General features: G+C 43.9%; 2 protein-coding genes and 1 long non-coding RNA gene across 8 annotated transcripts in view; 1 reads left to right on the forward strand and 2 right to left on the reverse strand.

Moving 5' to 3' along the window:
- The window catches only part of LOC124387162, an 11,506-nt gene extending 1,983 nt beyond the window's left edge, over window positions 1-9,523 (reverse strand). For 2 of the 6 annotated variants that reach the window (XR_006926092.1, XR_006926091.1), the window contains exons 1-4: window positions 5,326-6,025; window positions 3,126-3,241; window positions 1,745-2,041; window positions 36-328 (exon numbers count right to left, since the gene is read on the reverse strand). Coding sequence is in view for 2 of the 6 variants with exons in the window: in XM_046851326.1 (XP_046707282.1) it covers window positions 126-328; window positions 1,745-2,041; window positions 3,126-3,241; window positions 5,326-5,384 (675 nt within the window). In the remaining 4 variants the exon portion in view is untranslated. Of the gene's footprint in view, window positions 329-1,744; window positions 2,042-3,125; window positions 3,242-5,325; window positions 6,026-8,776 lie in introns of those variants that run through there. The other 4 variants (XR_006926090.1, XR_006926089.1, XM_046851326.1 and 1 more) reach the window with 3 other exon arrangements.
- On the forward strand, window positions 8,826-14,552 carry LOC124387175. Its single transcript, XR_006926109.1, has 3 exons — window positions 8,826-8,904; window positions 9,535-9,559; window positions 13,909-14,552. It is a non-coding gene; the product is annotated as an uncharacterized LOC124387175 (long non-coding RNA).
- Window positions 14,553-18,708: 4,156 nt separating this feature from the next.
- Window positions 18,709-25,000, reverse strand: part of mier1b (mesoderm induction early response 1b, transcriptional regulator) — a 19,074-nt gene continuing 12,782 nt past the window's right edge. Inside the window, exons 6-13 of the mRNA XM_046851296.1 lie at window positions 21,614-21,678; window positions 21,424-21,496; window positions 21,162-21,313; window positions 20,480-20,561; window positions 20,265-20,359; window positions 19,930-20,057; window positions 19,617-19,729; window positions 18,709-19,536 (exon numbers count right to left, since the gene is read on the reverse strand). Of these exons, the coding sequence (XP_046707252.1) occupies window positions 19,319-19,536; window positions 19,617-19,729; window positions 19,930-20,057; window positions 20,265-20,359; window positions 20,480-20,561; window positions 21,162-21,313; window positions 21,424-21,496; window positions 21,614-21,678 (926 nt within the window). The 3' untranslated portion in view covers window positions 18,709-19,318. The remainder of the gene's footprint in view (window positions 19,537-19,616; window positions 19,730-19,929; window positions 20,058-20,264; window positions 20,360-20,479; window positions 20,562-21,161; window positions 21,314-21,423; window positions 21,497-21,613; window positions 21,679-25,000) is intronic.

Here is a 25,000-nt window from a genome sequence, read left to right on the forward strand (position 1 = left end):
GAAATTTCTTTTTCCACCCCGAAGCACAAACCAACCTTTCACTGAGACGCCATAAACATGAATATCTTCACTGTTCTTCATGTCCCGAACGATGTAGACGCCGCTGTCAGACACGTTTAGAGATTTCAGCAGGAGGGTTGGATAACGGAGTGATACTCTCCTCTGTATTCATCTTTACACTGTAATGATCCTCCAACCACAGTGCAGATCTGCTCATACTGTGGCCCAAACAAATCACTGCTGTTATAGATCACCTCCACTGGCTCTGGGATGGGCAAATCCAGGACCAGATCTTCACCAGGCTTCAGCTCAACTGATGACCGCTCAGCTAACGGTAGAGAACAAATCATCAATAAAACCTGGATCATGAATATTCTGCTAACAAAAAGCCTCTGAATCCAGTTTAGTGCAGTAAACCATCTATAACATCAGACAACGTGGTGGGAGAACAAGGAACAGCGTGCTGGTGTTAGCGCTCTGTTCACTGCGTGCTGGTGTTAGCGCTCTGTTTACAGCGTGCTGGTGTTAGCGCTCTGTTTACAGCGTGCTGGTGTTAGCGCCTGTTTACAGCGCGTGCTGGTGTTAGCGCTCAGCGTGCTGGTGTTAGCGCTCTGTTTACAGCGTGCTGGTGTTAGCGCTCTCTTTACAGCGTGCTGGTGTTAGCGCTCAGCGTGCTGGTGTTAGCGCTCTGTTTACAGCGTGCTGGTGTTAGCGCTCTCTTTACTGCGTGCTGGTGTTAGCGCACTGTTCACTGCATGCTGGTGTTAGCGCACTGTTCACTGCGTGCTGGTGTTAGCGCTCTGTTTACAGCGTGCTGGTGTTAGCGCTCTGTTTACAGCGTGCTGGTGTTAGCGCTCTGTTTACAGCGTGCTGGTGTCAGCGCTCTCTTTACAGCGTGCTGGTGTTAGCGCTCTGTTTACTGCGTGCTGGTGTTAGCGCTCTCTTTACTGCGTGCTGGTGTTAGCGCTCTGTTTACAGCGTGCTGGTGTTAGCGCTCTGTTTACAGCGTGCTGGTGTTAGCGCCTGTTTACAGCGTGCTGGTGTTAGCGCCTGTTTACAGCGTGCTGGTGTTAGCGCCTGTTTACAGCGTGCTGGTGTTAGCGCACTGTTCACTGCGTGCTGGTGTTAGCGCACTGTTCACTGCGTGCTGGTGTTAGCGCACTGTTTACAGCGTGCTGGTGTTAGCGCACTGTTTACAGCGTGCTGGTGTTAGCGCACTGTTTACAGCGTGCTGGTGTTAGCGCACTGTTCACTGCGTGCTGGTGTTAGCGCACTGTTTACTGTCGCTCTAAATCAAATCCACTTCTTAGGTAGGCTACAGAAAACAATAATATAACACGAGGTGGTATCAAAAAGTTCAAGACTAGTTTTGAAAAATGCCCACATATGGCAGCACGAGGCTGCACGCACAGTCACAGGGAGCACCAACCTTCATAAGTCTGTGTGCCAAAAGACATGGTCCTGTGGACATTGGGAGCCGTGCAACTGGTGATATACTGACCATTCTGACCACATGAGCACCCTGTCAGCGAGCATTTTGAAGCTGCTTGACACGCTTCAAAATAAAGACTTTTAGGACTTGTTCCAGATAAACACTGGGGGAGCTGCATTACTGTGCAACAAGACTAGTTTGAAGATTTTGAAGGTGATCATGTGGAAACATAGATAAATAAAGTTATTTCTTGTAAACTGAGTCTTGAACATTTTTGATATCAACTCATACAAAATTGCAAAAGACTCTTACGCTCAAGGCAGAGCCACACATGACAGAGGTCTTCAGCATTGCATTCACAGGCATAGACCATCCTCTTACTGTAATCAGCTTCCATGACGGTGAGGGACAGAGATCCAGTCTTGTACTCCTCATGGGAGATTATATATCCCTCCTTCGACCTACAGGACGTCTGATCACACTGAGCCAGTACATCATCTGGCTGATTATCTGTGACCCATTTCAATGTTCCAGGACACTCTTGCTTACAGATGAGGTCAACGGATTGATGGAGCTTCGCTTTTATGGTGAATGGAGCCAGTGCCGGAACTGAAAGAGAGATTAATGTGACTTACTATAGGGGTGAAGGTTGAGACCACTTATTACACTTTACCCATCGCAGAAACCTCCTGAACTCCTACAGTCCTCCTCTCATGGACTCAGTACTGATACAAACACAACCTCAATAAACACAATAACTAATAGCTCTACTCTGTCGTTCAATATGAAATCACTTAGAGGGCAAGGAAGCTGTAGAGCAGCTTGTCACCCTCTCAATGTTACTGCAGAGGAGCAGATGATGCTTTAGAGCTCTTTGGGCTTCTCGTAGCCTGAAACACAGCAGTTGAAACGAGACTTTTGCTGAGGTTTGACCCCAGAATTCTTCACTGAGATCATCATCTGAGTAATAATGAAGGACCAGAAAGTACGTGCTGAGTGCAAGAGCCCATGTAGATGGAGAGTCTTGCAGGAGAAGAAAGAGAAAAGACTGAGAGTGCTCTGTTGCTTTAAATGAGGCCTGTCTGGTCAATTTCTCTTGTAGTCTTAATTTTTCATTTTAATTGCAAGTTTGGTGATGCTGTGATGTAAACCTGTGACCTTCTGATCAGAGGTCCAATATCTTATCCACTGATCTGCCACTTCCAGTGCTTGAGAGACATGCCGACGTACCACATGCTACTGGAGAAATACTGGTGTCCCTCTGTGGCAGGCTGTATAATTATGCTGTGTGTGCACCCATGCTAAGGTACCCCAAACATTCCCAAATGGCAAACTCATGCACAGTAATCTATATAGTCTATGAGCAATTCTCAAAATTCCTATATTTGATATAAAACACAACCTATCTTTAGCCTTAGCTACAGCAGTCATTTTGTCAGAGATTTCTGAGTACCAGAGGAGTCCATGTCCCCTCAGATCACATGACTTCTGGTTACCCTTCACAAGCTAATGTGCAAGTGGAACAGGCTAACCAGGAGATGGGATGCTTACTCTGCACTTTTTTAGCTAATACTAAGGAGTGGGCCCAGTTCCTGTTATGGGCTGGAAATGCCCCCAAAATTCTCTTCATCATTCAACCAGCATGCAAACCTCCTCACAGCTACGTAGCTGCCTCCCTCATGGAGTTACTTACCAGTGCTGCACGTTAGGATCAGTAGAAAGTGGACACAGTGAGGAATGATGCAGCACAATTGAGAACATGACCCCATCATCACTGCCCAGGTGAGAAGATGTAAAATGCACAGCATTCTGCATCAGAGCAAAAAGCAATTACAGTCCTCACGATAATGCAGAAATACAGTACACATGAAACACTGCTTTAATGTAGCGACATGCAGGTAACAAAGTCAAATAAAAAGTCAAACATAGGCATCAACTCGAACATACAGAAAAATACTGCAGGGTCATCAGGGTCATCTGAACCTGCAGACCACAGGCATGGACTTGAGCAGAGCTTCTCAACTTTCCATTCCAACCACATCAGACCTTAAGACCAAAGTTAGTGTTAATATATTAGAGGTTTTTAATTATAAACACTGTTTGTGAGGTGCAGCAGAGTACTGCACTGCATTCTGACAAAACTATCTGAGGTGGTATCCAAAGGTTTGGAGACTTATGTAACATGGTGACAGGTGGCAGCACAAAGCTGCATGCACTGAGCTGCTCCTCACGTGAGGTTCTAGCCTGAAAACAACATGATCTCACTTCCACACGCACCCTACTCGCCAGATTCGTATCCCTCTTCCAGAAGATGAAGAGCCAGCTCACTGTTTTGACTCCATGCTAAGATCAGGAGTGAATAACAGAAGATGTTTGAGATGCTTTGAAAAGAAGACGTCCAGGACACGTTCCAGAAGAACACTGGGAGGCGCTGTTACTGTGCAAGGAAAGTATTTCGATCGTGATTGTGTGGAAACATAAATAAAGTACTTCTTGTAACCAGAGCGAGTCTCCAAACCGTTTAATACCACGTCGTATTTACACCTCAACTCTCAGCGCAAGCGTTAAACACTGCTGATTAAATACTGCACACTGAATCACTATCAGGTTTCATAGCAATGAAAAATAATACTGAACTTATATTTACATTCTGTATGCTGGTAAATGAATCTTGTGTTACTTTCCCTGCTAACAGGATGATGAAAAAGATCTCATTGTGGATCTACTGCTAGTGACATCAGAGTCTTCATCCTTTTCACAGCTACTGTTGGATCTGGTTGTTGCTCTGAGATCTGCGTCTACGACGTGAGTCTGTCAGTGAGCAGGGAGTGGTGTTTCATTTTATTATTCCCAGAGCAGGCCACGAGGTTCTGTGCAGTGCAGGAGAAGTTTCCTTCTGATGATAAGGAGCAGTATTCTGAAATTGTTCCACAAGTTGTTGACAGTCTTTCACAGATTGATGAAGTTCTGCTGATCTTTACTTCTGAGAGACTCTGAGATGATTTATACTCAGCCGTCTTTTCAACCTCATCAGTTATTAAATGTTTCTCCAACAGTTTCATTTCAATAACATTTACTTTTTCCAGATGTTTTTATGCCTCTGTCTCAACATTAATGACTTTAATTTTTAAAGGCACATTTCCTCAGAGTTTATTTACATTTTACACACAATTCCACCTCGTTCACGGGCTTGTAGAACAATTTTCATCTATTTCCTTATATATATTATATTTTATATATTTATCTTTATATGTTTTTTCTCAGTAATTCCCTGTAATATGTTCAAATGAACACACCGACATCTAAATTTCAAGTCCACATCTGGAATGCATGTAGAACTTCTTTTAAATACTTCCTGCAGTGAAAATGGGAGTTGATGTCTTCTGGGTTCAACATGGATTCGACGCAGCTGAACAGTGCATGAAGAAAGTTTTCACAGCACTTCACCTTCTCACATTGTACAGCTTCATTCCAAAATGGATTCAATTCATTATTTTCCTCAAAGGAGCTTCAACAAAGTATTGAGCAAAAAGTATCCTCCCAAACTGAGAGCTCAAGTCCTTCTCTAATCCAGATCACCATGTTAGCATCATAAAGAATCAGCTGAATTCAGACCGTGGTCCACAATGTTCCTGTAGAAGTGTGTAATAATCCTCCACTGGCTTCATCCCATGCCAAACATCTGTACGCTTGCATTCCAGTCAGCTGTCTTCTTTCACGTCATGTGACCGATCAGATTCGGCTTTGATTACATGCAACATGCAGATGAACAGTGAGAACCCGAGTTTGTTAACAATCCTCAACTGGAGAAAATCTCCACGTTAGCAGCTAGCAGAGTAGCAGATGTGTGTGTGTGTGTGTGTGTGTGTGTGTGTGTGTGTGTGTGTAAGTACCTGTAAAAGCTCTTAAACCCTGTTTCCTCTGAGTTTTTCCCTTCTCCTCTCTCCATCATGTCTCTCCAGGAGAAAAGGAGAGTGTTGCTGGGTATCAGCAGCGAGTCTGCACACTGGGAGGATCCCCTGCACTCCAAGTCTCGAAAGTAAAAATGAAATCCTGACTCTCTCCTGCTGAAGAATGCTGCTGAAAGGAGACAGAAGAATGCAGCAGATCTGGAGTGTATCAGATTACGTAAAAAACTATAAACTGTATGAGCAGATTTATCACGACGTGTTCATCACTGCTTCAAACTGGGGTTCTCACCAACTGGTATCTCGTACACGTCACATCTGGATCCAGAGAAGCCAAAACGGCCCTTGAAAAGCAGCTGTTAACCCACCCGTTACCCAGTTACTGAACAGACTCTGCATTTCCAAGCTCCATGAGCACCAGTAATGTGGTCAGATGTTCACCTGACTCTGATCCAGTGCTTTCACACTCCAAATAATCACACCAAGCGAATCCCAGTGAATACCAAATGCAGTTTTTAATTGATGATTTCATTTATTAAGGGAAAAAACTGTCCAATCCAGTGGCCTTATGTGAAAAAGTTATTATAAGATAAGATAAACCTTTATTCGTCACACAGTGGGGAAATTTCTATGTTACAGCAGCAAGACAAAGAAATAAAAATAGATGCAAATATATATAAAAAAAAGAAGAATATACAAAAAATAAAAACAGAAATAAAAATAAATAATAATAATAACAACAAAGAAATAAAAATAAATGCAAATATATATAAAAAAATAATATACAAAAAATAAAAACAGAAATAATAATAATAATAATAATAATAATAAAGAAATAAAAATAAATGCAAATATCTAAAAATAATATACATATACTACAATACCAGTATATATACAGTACAATGTAATAATACAAATAGGAAAAACAAAAGTACGCTTTTTAAGTCGTTTTGAGGTAGTATTGCACGTAAATTGCACGTAATATTGCACATAATATTGTACCTGATTTGTTTAATAATATTTCACACAGATAAAGTTATTGCACATCTTAAAAAGTAATAGCAGTGTTGTATGGTGGTGACTGGTTTTACTGGGAGCAGCTTTGGTTGTATAGTCTAATAGCAGCAGGGAGAAAAGACCTTCTGTATCGCTCCTTCAGACACTTAGGATGTATTAGTCTGTCACTAAAAGAGCTGCTCAGCGATGTAACGGTTTCATACAGGGGTGGAGGCGTTCTGCAGCAATGATGATAGTTTTGTTACCATCCTCCTTTCTCCCACCTCCTGTACAGTGTCCAGGGGAATCCCCAGGACTGAGCTGGCCTTCCTGATCAGCTTGTCTAGTCTCTTCCTGTCTGCAGTAGAGATGCTGCTGCCCCAGCAGACCACTCCATAGAATATGGCTGAGGCCACCACTGAGTCAAAAAAGGTCTTCAGTAGCTCTCCCTGTACTCCAAAAGACCTTAGTCTCCTCAGCAGAGGAGACTGCTGCCCTTTCTTGTAGATTGCCTCAGTGTTGTCTGTCCAGTCCAGTTTGTTGTTTAGGTGAACACCCAGGTATTTGTAAGAGTCCACTCACAATGTCCCTACCCTGAATGTTCACTGGTGATAGAATTTGTTTTTGCCTACGGAAATCCACCACCAGTTCTTTCGTTTTCCCCACATTTATCTGGAGGCAGCTCCGTTGGCACCAGTCCACAAAGTTCTTTATAAGTCCTCTGTACTCTCTGTCATCATCATTCGTGATCAGACCGACGATGGCAGAGTCATCAGAGAACTTCTGTAGGTGACAGGTTTCTGAGCTAAAAATGAAGTCTGCAGTGTAGATGGTGAAGAGAAACGGGGCTAGAACCGTTCCCTGCGGGCTCCAGTATTGCAGACAATCATGTCAGACTCACAGTCACGAGTCCTCACATACTGTGGACGGTCTGTGAGATAGTCCAGTGTCCAGGGAGACAGATGATGGTCCACTCCCATGTACACCATCTTATCCCACAGGAGCGCAGGTTGGATGGTGTTGAAAGCACTAGAGAAGTCAAAAAACATGACTCTCACAGTGCTCCCAGCCTTTTCCAGGTGTGAAATAGCCCGATTTAGGAGGAAGATGACTGCGTCTTCCACTCCAATGCCAGGTTGGTAGGCAAACTGAAGTGGATCCATTGATGAGCTTACCAGAGGTCGGAGATGAGTGAGCACCAGCCTCTCCAATGTTTTCATCAGATGCGAGGTCAGCGCTACTGGTCGATAGTCTCCGAAGTCTTTTGGGCGCGGCGTCTTTGGTACAGGCACCACGCAGGATGTTTTCCATATCTGTGGCACCTTTCCCAGCTTCAGGCTCAGGTCAAACATGTACAGCAATATGCCGCACAGCTGGTCTGCACAGGTCTTAAGTAGCCTGGAGCTGATGATGTATAGGCCTCCTTTGAGTTTGCATAAAATAAGTCCAGTGTTTTATTGTCTCTGGTGTGGCATGAAACATACTGGGTGAATGTGGGCAGAGTGGAGGATGGAGGGGAATGATTTAAATCTCCAGAGATAATGAGAAGGGCATTTGGGCTCTGTGTTAACAGTCTGTTAACAACAGAATGCAGGACATCGCATGCCGATTCACCGTCAGCAGAAGGGGGAATATACGCAGCTATCGCGATAACATGCGAGAATTCCCTCGGCAGGTAGTACGGCCTCATGCTAGCGGCTAACAGCTCGATGTTCTTACAGCAGATCTGCTCTTTAATAGTGATGTGTCCAGATTTACACCATCTATTATTCACAAACACTGCCAGTCCTCCTCCCTTTCTCTTACCGCTCTCCATCGCGCTCAAATCCATCCAGAGCCACGGTGGTGTCCGGAGTTAGCTTGCTTAGCCATGACTCACAGCATGATGCTACACTCCCGGAATTCCCTCTGATGCCGGGTAAGAGCCGCCAGCTCGTCCAGCGTGTTGGGTAAAGAGCTTACATTTCCCATAATGAGGGACTGGAGAGTTGGTCTGTAACGTCTCCTTTTATTCCGACACCAAGCTCCAGCACGGTTCCCCTGTCTTCTCCTTCTTATCTCGCGGGGAATATCCGGTTTTGCTCCTAGTAGCATCGGCATGTTGCGGAATGCTAACAGCTGATCCCTGGTGTAAACAATAGGACCGTGGCTATGAACAGAGTTTCCAGACGCGACTGTGAACAAAGTCCAAAGAAGCAGGAAAAGTAGAGCAAACTCTGTGGCTTTGTTTATGTCCATTGTGCAGTTTCCAAATTTACACGCATACACTTAAAGAAAAAACACAAAGTGCCGGAACACTATAAAATAAATAAAAAAAGCACAGACTTTACGGGAGCTGCTGCAACAGGCTGCCACTCGGGCGGCGCCTAAACCACAATACGCCATAAACCTAATAACTGGTTGTGTGGCGACAACTAATGCAATCAAGAACTTGAGATACCTGGTAAAGAGTCTTGCACATGGCTGTGGAGGAATTCAGAGTTTTAGATCACTGTACTGCTGCTTAACCCAAGTGCACTTGAGTTAGAGCTCATGAACTGATGGCTGGATGTTCCTCAGGATTTTCTGGTAGAGTGCAGAATTCATGGTTTTAACAATTATGGCAAGTGACTGTTGGTATGATGTTGTTTTTGGGAAATGCTGTGTTTTATACCAGATGAAACGGGACACACACCTTACAAAAAGTTGAACTTTTGTGTCATCAGTCCGCAGAATATTTGCTCAAAAGTCTTTAATCAAAATATAAAGACTGTAAATGTGAGACGAGTCTCTGTGTCCTTTGCCCTGGAACATTTTTGGCCAGTCTCGTTTTTTTAATTTTTTTTTATGAATCGTAAACACGAAACTTAACTGAGGAACATTAGCTTTAGATGTTGTTCTAGGCTCATTTTGGAACTCCTGGATGTGTCATCTTTGAGTAATGTGGTTAAGACGAACACTCCTGTGAAGATTCACTATTTCCAAATTTACTGCATTTGTAGTCAATGGCTTTCACTGGAGTCCCAAAGCCTTAGCAATGATTTGAAACTATTTTCAGACTGATGCTTCAATTACTTGACATGTTTCTCATGTTTTGGAATTGCTTTAGATCGCGGCATGACATGTTGCTTTCTGAGATCTTTAAATGTGTTGCAGTTTATCAGGCAGCTTCTATTTAAGGTTTTATTTAAATACTTATTCTATTTCTTGATTTAACAGATCTGGTGATCAGGCCCCGGATGTGGTGAGTGAAATTTAACTCAGGGGTCCCTGGTGGTCTAAACCCAGCCTTTATGGATGCAGAAGCCAGTGCACTCTTAGTGCCGGTCCCAAGCCCGGGTAAATGTGGAGGGTTGCGTTAGGAAGGGCATCCAGCGTAAAACATGTGCCAAATCAAATATGCGGATCACAAATGAGAATTTCATACCGGATCGGTCGAGGCCCGGGTTAACAACGACCGCCACAGGTATCGTTAGCCGACAGGGTACTGGTGGAAATTGGGCTACTGTTGGTCAAGGAGGAGAAGGAGAGGAGGAAGACGCCTACAGAGACGGCAGGGAAAGGAGCAGTGTAGGAGAGTGGAGGTTTGGGTTGGTAGTTTAAATGTTGGTACTATGACGGGTAAAGGGAGAGAGGTAGCTGATATGATGGAGAGGAGAAAGGTAGATATGTTGTGTGTTCAGGAGACCAAGTGGAAAGGGAGTAAGGCCAGGAACATTGGAGGTGGATTTAAACTGTTTTATCATGGTGTGGATGGAGAGAGAAATGGTGTAGGGATGATTCTGAAGGAAGAGTACAGTAAGAGTGTAGTGGAGGTGAAGAGAGTTTCTGATAGGGTGATGATCGTGAAGGTGGAAGTTGAAGGATGATGATAAATGTCATCAGTGCCTATGCTCCACAAGTTGGCTGTGAGATGGAGGAGAAGGAAAGATTCTGGAGTGAATTAGATGAAGTGGTAGATGGTGTACCTAGGAAAGAAAGATTGGTGATTGGGGCAGACTTTAATGGGCATGTAGGTGAAGGAACAGAGGTGATGAGGAGGTGATGGGTAGGTATGGTTTTAAGGAGAGGAATGTGGAAGGGCAGATGGTGGTAGATTTTGCTAAAAGGATGGAAATGGCAGTGGTGAACACTTATTTTAAGAAGAAGGAGGATCATAGGGTGGCGTATAAGAGTGGAGGAAGGTGCACACAGGTGGACTATGTGCTATGCAGGAGATGCAACCTGAAGGAGATTGGAGACTGTAAGGTGTTGGCAGGGGACAGTGTAGCTAGACAGCATCGGATGGTGGTCTGTAGGATGGTTGTGGAGGTGAAGAAGAAGAGGAGGAGAGTGAGGACTGAAAGAAGAATAAGATGGTGGAAACTGAAGGAGGAAGAGTGTAGTGTGAGGTTCAGGGAAGAGGTCAGACAGGAGCTCGGTGGTGGTGAAGAGGTGCTGGATGATTGTGGAACTACTGCAGGAGTGATGAGGAGGCAGCTAGAAAAGTACTTGGTGTGACATCTGGAAATAGAAAGGAAGACAAGGAGGTTGGCAAAACAGAAGTGGGATAGACAGAGTGATGAGAAAAGTAGGCAGGAGTACAAGGAGATGCGGCAGCAGGTTAAGAGGATGTGGCGAAAGCCAAGGAAAAGGCATATGAGGAGCTGTATGAGAGGTTGGACACTAAGGAAGGAGAAAAGGATTTATACCGATTGGCCAGGCAGAGGACCGAGCTGGAAAGGATGTACTGCAAGTTAGAGCAGTAAAGGATGGAGAGGAAATGTGTTGACTAGTGAGGAGAGTGTGTTGAGAAGGTGGAGGGAGTATTTTGAGCAGCTGATGAATGAGGAAAATCAGAGAGAGAAGGTTGGATGATGTGGAGATGGTGAAGCAGGATGTAGATAGGATTAGTAAGGAGGAAGTGAGAGCAGCGATTAAGAGGATGAAGAGTGGAAAGTCGGTTGGACCAGATGACATACCGGTAGAAGCGTGGAGATGTTTAGGAGAGATGGCAGTGGGTTTTGACCAGATTGTTTAACAGGATTTTGGAAGGTGAGAAGATGCCTGAGAAATGGAGAAGAAGTGTGCTGGTACCGATCTTTAAGAATAAAGGAGATGTGCAGACCTGCAGTAACTACAGGGGAATTAAGTTGATCAGGGAGAAGAGGTGGAGAAGGTCGAGGTGTTCAGGTACCTGGGGTCAACAGTGCAAAGTAATGGAGAGTGTGTTAGAAGTGAAGAAAGAGTGCAGGCAGGGTGGAGTGGGTGGAGAAGAGTGATAGCAGGAGTGATTTGTGATAGAAGAGTATCTGTGAGTGAAAGGAAAGTTTATAGGACTGTGGTGAGACCTGAGATGTTGTATGGATTAGAGACAGTGGCATTGAGTAAAAGACAGGAGGCAGAGCTGGAGGTAGCAGAGCTGAAGATGTTAAGGTGTTCGTTGGGAGTGATGACGATGGACAGGATTAGAAATGAGTTTATTAGAGGGACAGCGCATGTAGGACGTTTTAGAGACAAGGTGAGGGAGGCGAGATTGAGATGGTTTGGACATGTGCAGAGGAGGGACATGAATTATATTGGTAGAAGAATGCTGAGGATGGAGCCACCAGGAAGGAGGAAAAGAGGAAGGCCAAGGAGGAGGTTCATGGATGTGGTGAGGGAAGACATGCAGGTAGTTGGTGTAAAAGAGGCAGATGTGGAGGACAGGGTGGTATGGAGACGGATGATCCGCTGTGGCGACCCCTAATGGGAGCAGCCGAAAGAAGAAGAAGAAGAAGAAAGTCCCTGGTGGTCTAGTGGTTAGGATGCAGCGCTCTCACCGCTGAGGCCCGGGTTCTCCATGCCAGAGCCTTTAAACACTCCAGGAGGTCCAGTGTCAAACTCCACACATGAAGCGGGATCCAATTGGCACTGGTACGTCTCTAGATGGTTCGGGATGTTTGTGAGTTCGGCATCTACTTCTTCAGAGGTCCACAATCTTCATGAGGTGGGACGTGACTGGAGCTGGAGCAACCTCAGGAAGCCTCGGGATGGGGAGAGAAAGAGAAGCAGTGGAGAGGAATTAGCGTAGCTGCTGTTCATGATATTAACAGCACAAGTTGATAATGTGATGTGATCAGATGTTCTGGAGCACAAGGTTATGATGTGATGTGTGTTATGTGTAGAACTCGCTAAAAACATACGTCTTTAATCTGCACTTAAACTGGGAGAGTGTGTCTGAACTCCGAACACTGTCAGGAAGACTATTCCAGAGTTTAGGAGCTAAATGTGAGAATGTTCTACCACCTTTAGTGGACTTTGCTATTCTAGGAACTACTAGAAGCCCAGAGTTTTGAGATCTCAGGGAGCGTGGCGGATTGTAGCGTGTTATAAAACACTAAATGGTTTATCTCCATGTATCTCTCCAGTCTTCTAAGTCAGAAGTAATAGTTTGTAGTCGATTCGAAACTTAACAGGAAGCCAGTGTAGAGATGAGAAGATTGGGGTTATGTGATCATATTTTCTTGACATTGTAAATGTATATAGTATAACTATAATGTTCCTATTATCATTTTTATCAAAAGACTCTTTACTTCATCACCTTAACATGAAAAGACTCGAATGTGACTCTCAGCACACTGATCTATTAATAGAATGATATTAACGACTCAAACACTGATGAACAAGTCGGTGGAGACTGTGGTGAAGGAAAAACTCCCTGAGATGCAGAAGGAAGAAACCTTGAGAGGAACCAGATTCAAGAGGGAACTTCATCCTCATCTGGGTTTCACTGAATGTCCATTTATTACAGATAAACGATGTTGAGGTGCAGTGATGGAGATCAGAGCAAACTGTAGTCCTGAGTCAGTGTAGGAGGCTGTTTATATTACAGTTTTTCTCAATTGCTAAAACACTAAACTCTATTGTCTGAACCAATTGCTTAGTTGTCTGAACCCACTGATTGAATCAATCACTCTTTTGGCAAAACCATAAGCACTTTTCACCTGTTTAGACACAACTTGCCAACACATTTTCATTGTGATGCACCCGTGCTGCATAATGGTGAGCACAGGTGACAAAAGTCAAACACAATTAAAGCACAAGTGTCACCACTTAAACACTACAACTCAAAATGGATCACACTTGTGGCTAATGATGTGAGGGAACATATAGAGTAATCCAGTTCAGAGAGCACTGGTTTGTGAGACCCTACAATGGATAGAAATCTGAGAGGAGGTCGAGGTGGTCAGCGAAGACAAAGAACAGTAATATCTGATGAAATCAGAGCTACTGTGATTGACCATGTTCTTGTCCATGGTATGAGCATGAGGGAGGCTGGACAAAGGGTACAACCAAACATCAGTAGATTCACTGTGTCCACCATAATCTGAAGATTTAGAGACGAGAACAGGTCATTACCTTTTTTTGACATTATAGTACAGTATGTAAATGTTGACAGCAGTTACTGTATGACAGACTACATACTGTACCACAGTATACTGTAAGTTAATATATGTTTCAGAACATCACTGTACCAGTGTACTGTAGTATTGTAATGGAGCGTTGGTCTAACTGTTTCTAGGCCTCGTATTCCATGTATATTCTTGGTAACTCCATGTTCTCTTTTTGTAGAATTGAAAGACTGCCACATGGGGGTGGGAGGACAGGTATTTTCTCCCCACACTAAGAGATATGGTCCGTGAGACAAAATGTGTCCTGTGATATGGATGAAGTCCTGTGGCCTGACCCAGTACAGAGACATGATGTTGTGGCTGAGGAATGCACTTATTTGTATATTTTTGTACTTTATTTTTACATGGGCTTACTGTACACAAGTGCTATGTGTAAATGCACAAGATTTCTGTTTTGTCTTTTTGTACAAGTGCTAAATGCACAGGGGGTTTTTTGTTTTGCAACATGCATTTAGCCTACAGTGAACAATAAACATTTATTTCTCCAGCTTGATGTCCTGAGCATTGTGTTTTCTATTTTTCTACGTAGTGTTTAGTGACTGTTCCGTAGTGATTTTAATTTTGATTGACTCGGGGCATGATTTGACAACATAGTTCAGTTTTGAGCACAGATTCAACTGTTTTGAGGTGAAAGTTTGGTTTTGCAAGAAAGAAGTTTTGTGAATGTAGCTTGAGAATTGGGTTTTGTGTTCAAGGTTTAGAGAAAAGAAGAGCAGCTTCCAAGAAATGTGTCTTAGCAATCGAGAAAAACTGTAATTATAGTCCAAATCCTCAAAGCTTCTGTTCTTACTCCAGAATTTCATGGAACCACCCAAGGCGTTAATGAGAAACCGTCCCAGAGTGCACAGAGTCGCCTCCAAACGAAGAAAACCTCATCCAGAGGCAGACCAGGACGAAGTGGGAAGCTCCACGGAGGGGAGAGAAGCAGGAACAGTGATCACTGGAACCTCAGGAGCATGTTTAACAAGAGAGAGAGAGAGAGAGAGAGAGGAGAGGGGGAGAGAGAGAGAGAGAAAGAGAGGGAGGGGGAGAGAGAGAGAGAGAGAGAGAGGGTGACAGGAAGAGAAGGATATGGATTATTAAGTCTCCTGATTGTTGTATGAAAGTTAATGTCACTGTGCAGTTTGGACTCTGGTGAGATTCACTCTGGCAGCAGAATTAAAAGGGAGAAACAGAAGGAAACACAGACATGAGGATCTCTGGGATAAGAGACGACCCACCACACCACCATCAACAAACCTGAGTGAACGTGTGAGAGTGAGGAGACGACAGCATCCAAATATCCCAGTTCACCAAACACTCCATATCCATGATCCCTCCAGATCTGCTCCTTTACCTCACAAACACCTACTGACTAAAGACTCCACTAAATAAATATGTGTTCAGCCTCGACTTGAACACTGAGACTGTGTCACTGTGTACATCAAAATAATGGAGCAAATGAGGTCACATGTGTTGTGGTGAGTTTGAGTCTGGAGTTTCTTCACTACTGTATGTTGGTGATCAGTAGATTGGGGCCATCATTTGAATGGCGCCCCCTGGGTGACCCACACCATGACCTGACGCCTTCCCCATTGATCAGCTTTGAGAAGCTCGTCTCTGCTTCAGCTTCCATCACCAGATGAGTAAAAAGTTCTTACAGCAGTCCACACATTTGGAGACATTTCTGTGCTCCAATTCATGTATAAATATTAAACTAAATACATTTAATAAACACTTTAATTCACGTCATTATGCACAATTTATCAAACTCTCAGAACAAAGAACCATAAACTCCTGGTGTAATTATAGCCATAAGATACGTACAACATCTACATCCTTATAATATATGACTTTAAATGGGTCTTTAAGCAGCACTGAAGATTCTCATCACTGACCTCAATCTGTCTATATTCAGTATGGACCAGTTACAGTGGGCTGGAATCATTATGATGAAAGACACTATACATTATAATGTTATGCAGCTAAAGGAGATGTTGCTGTGTGTGTAAAAGCACAGCAGAGTGAAAGTACAGCTAACCTGTTTCATTAAATACATTAGTCTTTACTGTCCTCATAGTGAGAAGAGTGATAGAGCTTCATACACACCTTTATCTTCTACACGTTTCCCTCCTACTGCTTTCCATGTTTCTCTGAATTGGGCTCCTGAGGGTTTAGACCTTTATTGTCATCCATAAGTTTAATTTGGATTCAGTTCTTCTTACTGATGTGACATCACTCCAGGTCTTGTCAGTTCTCCCACTGGAAACCAGGTGATCTCACCCACCCAATCCACCACTTTGAAAAAGATCTCATTGTGGATCTGCTGCTAGTGAGACATCGGAGTCTTCATCCTTTTCACGGCTACTGTTGGATCTGGTTGTTGCTCTGAGATCTGCGTCTATGACGTGAGTCTGTCAGTGAGCAGGGAGTGGTGTTTCATTTTATTATTCCCAGAACAGGGGAGAAGGTAAAAGCAGGCCACGGGTTTGTGTGCAGTGCAGGAGAAGTTTCCTTTTGAATAAAGTTTGCTGCACACTTGCCCTGGATGTAAAGTGCAATCATGAGTAAAGTGTACATTTTCAGTCTTTTCTGAACAAAGTAATGAATCCTTTCTTTTTTTACAATCATTATAAACGCATATTATATTCTACCAAATCCAGAAGGTTTTTATTCTGTAAACAATTCGAGTGTAACGGGCCGAAGTGAGGAGGCCAAACAGAAAGTGAGGCTGCTGCTCAGTGTTTTTTCAGGTCGGTCTTCTGAACCATGACTCTGTGTCTCTAAGATCCAGTGTTTATACCCAAACATCTCACTGACCTGCTGCCAAAGAACCTCATTAGTTACCAAATATTTCTCGCACTGTTTCATTTTAATAACAGTTACTTTTTCCAGACTTTGTTTCCCATCACATCAAATTACCTTTTTTTTATTTGACCTTAAATGGTACATTTCCTCTGTTTAATCATGTGATATATTTACTATGTTCTATTGCAAATAAAATGTGGATTTATGAAATTAGAAAATCCTTGAATTCTGGTTTTATCTTTTTGACAGTAACTTGTTTAAATTGGGGTTGAAGAACACTTTTGATGTCTTTCCTCCTATATTTATGTATATATGGTTTTTTTTTGCCAAAGCCTGAATAATATACACAGCTGGATAAATAGGGTTCAATCTACTCCTGTTATTCATTAGCAAATGAAAGCACTCCTGGAAATGGATTTATTAGTGGAGCTGTGAGTGAGCGCTGAATGGCTCAGTGTTGACACTTACAGGACTGTGGGAATGGGTGTAGGCAGTGTTTACTACAGCTCTGATCTGTGGATGTTGATCATAACCCAAAATTCCATCCTGTGAGTTTCTGCACGTATACACTGTGAATGTCAGAGTGAAAGTGTTCGATGGTTGTGTTCTGTATTGGTATTGACATCATGATGATGATGATGATGATGATAAAGTCTGTGCATGACTAGAACGAGGCACAGGGCTGCGCTTGGCAGGAAGCATGGAGTCTGACAGGAGGTGAGAATTCTCTGATTACTAACCATGACACACTCCGGGGATGTCCACATCAGACGCTACATCCTTAAACACACTCCCTCATACCAGGGGGCAACTGCACATTGACCCGTCTTACTCCTGTCTTACTCCTACTGACTTTCATTCCCCTTCTCTTCAGCGTGTACCTCCACCTCTCCAGGTTCTTCTCCACCTGCTCCCTACTCTCACCACAAATCACAATATCATCCACAAACATCATAGTCCACAGAGACTCCTGTCTGACCTCGTCCTTCAACCTGTCCATCACCACTGCAAACAGGAAAGGGCTCAGAGTTAATCCTTAATGCAGTTCCACCTCGCCAAGCTCTTCTCCACCTGCTCCCTACTCTCACCACTGAACCACAATTTCAATATTACAATTTTCTTGGTGATTTTAAATGTTTGTATAACAAATATATATATATATATATATATATATATATATATATATATATATATATATATATATATATATATATAAACACAAAAAAAGAAAGTCAGGATGAAACCCCCCTGCCCCCCCTTTTCAGGTGTGTAGTTTTGCATGTCATTAACAGGATATATTTTATGTGTATGGTGTGTGGTTCTGGTTTTATTTCCAGTGATGTGATTGGTGCGGTGAGCTCTGATGCTGGATCCTCTGCAGGTTCCTGTTCTCACCTGGGCAGTGCTCATATTGGGGTGGATTTTTTTTAGAGCTGAGGGTTTAGAAGTTTGCTGTGGTTGACTTGGATCAAGATCAGGAACCATACCAGTAATTACTACCATTATGGTTGTGAGGGCAGTACTAACACTATCTCCAACATCAACAGGCAGATCTGTTCATTACATGCAGGAACTACACTGTATAGCCAAAAGGTTGTGGACACCTGAACACAAGATTGCTATGTGCTGTTTTCACCTCCATTCCACACTGCTGTTCTAATGAGCTCCACTCTTCTGGGAAGATGTTCTACTAAATTTTGTGGAGATCAGGTACTGATGTAGGTGAGAAGGGGAGGAGGCATGAGGAGCACTCAGCGTTCACGTTCAACCTGACTGTGTTCAATAGGGTTTATAGCAGGAGGTCTTCCACTATAACCCATAAAAAGCAGATCTTTATGGAGCTGGCTTTGGGCATTGTGATGCTGGAACAGGTTTTGGGTCTCCATAGATGTGTGATACACGTGTGTGTACAACTTTGTGTAACAGTTTGGAGAAGAAGCACATATGGGTGGAAGAGTCAGGTGTCCCAATACTTTTGGTCACACAGTGTACGTTTGGGATTAAATTCTCTCTCATTATATCTAAACAAATAAACCAGATCTGGGTTCATATTCAGCACATGGTCATATAAGACGATGTGACTGAGCAGAAGATGAAGATCCACACCGACACTGTGGTGGAAAAATCACGCTGGGGATAAAACATCATCAAACAGAAGAAAGCTACACAGGAGTCAGGAGAACGAGATTCATTTCATTTTCATCTCCAGGTCTTTTTTTGTGCAGCGCAAAAATAATCAAACTGTAAAGAAAAGGCAGGTGAGAGTTCAGGAAGAGAGGCGTTATCAAAAGTGTGATTTCTGTACAAATCTGTAGAAACGCTGTGGAGCGCCGGCGTGAGAGACACACACACACACACACACACACACACACACACACACACACACCTGCCCCGTCTCTCTCCGGGCGTCCGCTCGCTCACCTGCACGAGTGTTTCACTTACAAAATATAAATATATCTCAACGGTAAAAAAATAATCAGGCGAATTCCGCTACAAATACAATAGACATGATGTGTGTAAAACCAGGGGGCGCTAACGAGCATCTCGTCCATGCCCACTTTGGGATGGGGACTGAATCCTAGCGTCAGGATCTATAAAATAAACCTCACCCCATGCATGATTTGGGTTTGGTATGGCCTTTGGTTTCTGCTCCCCCGGCGGGTCAGTGTTCTTCACACCACCAGACGTGAGGAGTTCATGTCTCCTGCATCGAGTGTTCCGTGAGGCCGGAAGAGTCCGTTTCACGTGGACGGAAAGGTCCGGATGCGTTCCGCCTCGGCGGCTCAGTTCTCTTTCACCTCGGAAGAGTCCGTGTCGGCGTGGACGTGGGGGTCCGATTCTGTCCTGCATTTTTTACTCGTCCGTTCTGCACTCTGGCCGTCCTGCAGACGCTTTAGCGATCCGTTGCGTTCGCAGCCGTTAGAATCGCGGGGGGGCGAGTGCGGGTTCTCGTGTTTGGTCTCCACGTCTGCGTTGGGGACCGAGCCGTGAACACTCAAACCTGCAGCACAGGGATCATCCTCAGTATTAACGAGCTGAAACGCCACGTTACATAACAAATAAAACGGGTTCGGACCTTACCGTTGTGGGCGGAGCCGTCCTCCTTCTCCGATTGGCCGATGGTGTTAGGGGGCGTCGCCGCTCGACTCGACGCCGTGCTCTCGGTCTCATCTAACAGCCGATCCATATAATCCCTAAAACAACACGTCCATCAGTGCATGTCTGCTTAGAATCACATGATCACAGAATATGTGCTTCTGATTGGCTGGGCTGAATTCAGCACTTTTAATCACTGATAGATGTAACCATAGCAACAATGAGATAACATTAGTGTAATAATGATTGTGATTGGTCAGTGAGAGCTACATATGACTGGGTGAAAGGTCAGGCGTACGTGACTCCCGGGTGAAGGTTGTACTTCCTCTTGCCGAGTCGCGTTTGCTGAGCGAAAAAGTCGTACCGCTCGGACTTCTTCCACATGTAATAGAAGGCTACGCACTCTCCCACCGAGCGTGTCCGGACCTGCAACAGGGTACTGCATCAGCATCACCATCATCACCATCATCATCACCATGGTCACCACCATCAGCACCATTATCACCATCAGCATCATCATCACCATCGTCACCACCATCAACATCACCGTGGTCACCATCGTCGTCACCACCATCATCATCATCATCATCATCAGCAGCAGCAGCAGCATGAACACCAAATGCAGAGGTTTACCTTGTTGGCTTGGATGAGGTGAAAATCTTTCCCATAAGCCTTTAGGCCTTGTTCAAAATGTCTACACTCCTCCTCCGTCCAGACAGAGAGCTCATCTGTGGAGGAGGAGAAACCATCACACAACGGTACGGCCGTAGCCATGATCATGCAGATAAACGCTAGCGTTAGCTTCAACTTTCACTGCGTTAGCATTGGTGTAGCATTTCCTCTCTCACCTCGAGCTGCTTTAACATTAAACCTCAGTCTTCTCAGAGCTTCTTCTGGGTCAAAGTCACATTTTACCAGTTCATACAGCGCCTGTAACACACACACACACACACACACACACACACACACACACACACACACACACACACACACATTACTTGCTCGTTATCTTTGACGGGTGATTACCTGCTCGTTATCTTTGACGGGTGATTACCTGCTCGTTATCTTTGACGGGTGATTACAAGCTCGTTATCTTTGACGGGTGTTTACCTGCTCGTTATCTTTGACGGGTGATTACCTGCTCGTTATCTTTGACGGGTGATTACCTGCTCGTTATCTTTGACGGGTGATTACCTGCTCGTTATCTTTGACGGGTGATTACCTGCTCGTTATCTTTGACGGGTGTTTACCTGCTCGTTATCTTTGACGGGTGATTACAAGCTCGTTATCTTTGACGGGTGTTTACCTGCTCGTTATCTTTGACGGGTGATTACATGCTCGTTATCTTTGACGGGTGATTACATGCTCGTTATCTTTGACGGGTGATTACAAGCTCGTTATCTTTGACGGGTGATTACATGCTCGTTATCTTTGACGGGTGATTACATGCTCGTTATCTTTGACGTGTGTTTACATGCTCGTTATCTTTGACGTGTGTTTACATGCTCGTTATCTTTGACGTGTGTTTACCTGTTCGTTATCTTTGACGTGTGATCCCTCAGGTATGGCGTCGACCCCGGTCTCGTCCCCGGTGCGTTTAGATGCCTCTGTTAGAAACTCCACCACCGTGTGCTCGGAGAGGAACTCTGGGTTCCACAGCAGCTGATCGTCGTTCTCATACACTGAACACCAACAGAAGAACATCATGAAACCTACACTGAACCCTGATGTTGTCTGTGTGTGTTCAGGTGAGGTGTGTGTGTGTGTGTGTGTGTGTGTGAGAGAAGTTCACCTCGCTCGTTCTCTTTATATTTACTGAGTCCTACAGGAGTTTCTGCCTGATACATCGACCCCACCATAATCTCCTGTTTTACACACACACACACACACACACACACACACACACACACACACACTACATAATTAACCTTCACTCACACCACACCACAGAGTAGAACAGATTAAACTGGGGGGACGTTTACTTTTTTCCAGTCCTCAGAGGGGACGTAGTCCTCATCCTCCTCAGACTCCTCATCCACTTCATTATCTGGAAAAAGATCGTACAGGTGTGTATGAGCGTAGTGTACAGGTGTGTATAAGTGTAGTGTACAGGTGTGTATGAGTGTACAGGTGTGTATGAGCGTAGTGTACAGGTGTGTTAGAGTGTACAGGTGTGTATGAGCGTAGTGTACAGGTGTGTATGAGTGTACAGGTGTGTATGAGCGTAGTGTACAGGTGTGTATTAGTGTAGTGTACAGGTGTGTATGAGTGTACAGGTGTGTATTAGTGTACAGGTGTGTATGAGTGTAGTGTACAGGTGTGTATGAGCGTAGTGTACAGGTGTGTATGGCGTACAGGTGTGTATGTGTGTGTGTGTACAGGTGTGTATTAGCGTAGTGTACAGGTGTGTATGAGCGTGTGTACAGGTGTGTATTAGCGTAGTGTACAGGTGTGTATTAGTGTGTGTACAGGTGTGTATGAGCGTAGTGTACAGGTGTGTATGAGTGTACAGGTGTGTATTAGCGTAGTGTACAGGTGTGAATTAGTGTACATGTGTGTATGAGTGTAGTGTACAGGTGTGTATTAGTGTACAGGTGTGTATTAGCGTAGTGTACAGGTGTGTATGTACAGGTGTGTATGTGTACAGGTGTGTATGCGTAGTGTACAGGTGTGTATTAGTGTACAGGTGTGTATTAGCGTAGTGTACATGTGTGTATTGGTGTAGTGTACAGGTGTGTATTAGTGTACAGGTGTGTATGAGCGTAGTGTACAGGTGTGTATGAGCGTAGTGTACAGGTGTGTATGAGCGTACAGGTGTGTATGAGTGTAGTGTACAGGTGTGTATTAGTGTACAGGTGTGTATTAGCGTAGTGTACAGGTGTGTATGAGTGTAGTGTACAGGTGTGTATGAGCGTAGTGTACAGGTGTATGAGCGTACAGGTGTGTAGTGTACAGGTGTGTATGAGTGTGTACAGGTGTGTGTATGAGCGTGGTGTACAGGTGTGTATGAGCGTACAGGTGTGTAGTGTACAGGTGTGTATGAGCATACAGGTGTGTATTGGTGTAGTGTACAGGTGTGTATGAGTGTACAGGTGTGTATGAGCGTAGTGTACAGGTGTGTATTGGTGTATTGTACAGGTGTGTGTGTGTACAGGTGTGTATGTACAGGTGTGTATGAGCGTAGTGTACAGGTGTGTGTGTGTATGAGCGTGTGTACAGGTGTGTATGAGCGTAGTGTACAGGTGTGTATGAGTGTACAGGTGTACAGGTGTGTGAGTGTAGTGTACAGGTGTGTATGAGCGTACAGGTGTGTAGTGTACAGGTGTGTAGTGTACAGGTGTGTGTGTACAGGTGTGTATGAGCGTACAGGTGTGTAGTGTACAGGTGTGTATTACTGTACAGGTGTGTATGAGCGTAGTGTACAGGTGTTTTATTATTATACCTTTATTTAACCAGGAGGTCCCATTGAGATTCAGAATCTCTTTTACAAGAGAGACCTGGCCAAGGTAGCAGCCAAATCACAACAAATGCATACATAACAAACACCAAAGTACATTTTCACAATAAAAGAAGTACAAAATATTAAAAATAAAAATATAAAACACAATGAGACTCTTAAGAAAAACAAGAACATGTCTCCATCACAACACTCTTTATAGTAGTTTTAAAGCGTAGTGTACAGGTATGTATTGTAGCGTAGTGTACAGGTGTGTATTACTGTACAGGTGTGTATGAGCGTAGTGTACAGGTGTGTATTACTGTACAGGTGTGTATGAGCGTAGTGTACAGGTGTGTATTACTGTACAGGTGTGTATTAGCGTAGTGTACAGGGGTGTATGAGCGTAGTGTACAGGTGTGTATTAGCGTTTTGTACAGGTGTGTATTAGTGTAGTGTACAGGTGTGTATAAGCGTTGTGTACAGGTGTGTATGAGCATAGTGTACAGGTGTGTATTAGCGTAGTGTACAGGTGTGTATGAGCGCAGTGTACAGGTGTGTATGAGCGTACAGGTGTGTATTAGTGTAGTGTGCAGGTGTGTATGAGTGTACAGGTGTCTATGAGCGTAGTGTACAGGTGTGTATTACTGTACAGGTGTGTATGAGCGTACAGGTGTGTATGAGCGTAGTGTACAGGTGTGTATTAGCTTAGTGTACAGGTGTGTATGAGCGTAGTGTACAGGTGTGTATTACTGTACAGGTGTGTATGAGCGTAGTGTACAGGTGTGTATGAGCACACAGGTGTGTATGAGCGTAGTGTACAGGTGTGTATTAGTGTACAGGTGTGTATGAGCGTAGTGTACAGGTGTGTATTAGTGTACAGGTGTGTATGAGTGTAGAGGTGTGTATGAGTGTAGTGTACAGGTGTGTATGAGTGTAGAGGTGTGTATGAGTGTTGTGTACAGGTGTGTATGAGTTTAGAGGTGTGTATGAGCGTACAGGTGTGTATGAGCGTACAGGTGTGTATGAGCGTACAGGTGTGTATATATATGTATATATAGGTGTGTATTAGCATAGTGTACAGGTGTGTATGAGCGTACATGTGTGTATGAGTGTAGTGTACAGGTGTGTATGAGTGTAGTGTACAGGTGTGTATTATTGTACAGGTGTGTATGAGTGTACAGGTGTGTATTAGTGTAGTGTACAGGTGTGTATGAGCGTAGTGTACAGGTGTGTATAAGCGTACAGTACAGGTGTGTATTAGTGTAGTGTACAGGTGTGTATGAGTGTACAGGTGTGAATGAGCGTAGTGTACAGATGTGTATTAATGTACAGGTGTGTATTAGCGTAGTATACATGTGTGTATTGGTATAGTGTACAGGTGTGTATGAGCGTACAGGTGTGTATTAGCGTAGTGTACAGGTGTGTATTAGTGTAGTGTACAGATGTGTATGAGTGTACAGGTGTAAATGAGCGTAGTGTACAGATGTGTATTAATGTACAGGTGTGTATGAGCGTAGTGTACAGGTGTGTATGAGCGTACAGGTGTGTATGAGCGTAGTGTACAGGTGTGTATTAGCTTAGTGTAAAGGTGTGTATTAGCTTAGTGTACAGGTGTGTATAAGTGTACAGGTGTGTATGAGCGTAGTGTACAGGTGTGTATAAGCGTACAGGTGTGTATTAGCGTAGTGTACAGGTGTGTATTAGTGTAGTGTACAGGTGTGTATGTGTACAGGTGTGTATGAGCGTAGTGTACAGATGTGTATTAATGTACAGGTGTGTATTAGCGTAGTGTACATGTGTGTATTGGTGTAGTGTACAGGTGTGTATGAGTGTACAGGTGTGTATGATCGTATTGTACAGGTGTGTATGAGCGTACAGGTGTGTATGAGCGTACAGGTGTGTATTAGTGTAGTGTACAGGTGTGTATGAG

This window comes from Silurus meridionalis, chromosome 6 (genome assembly GCF_014805685.1).
Source record: "Silurus meridionalis isolate SWU-2019-XX chromosome 6, ASM1480568v1, whole genome shotgun sequence".
In the NCBI taxonomy this organism is placed as follows: Eukaryota; Metazoa; Chordata; class Actinopteri; order Siluriformes; family Siluridae; genus Silurus; species Silurus meridionalis.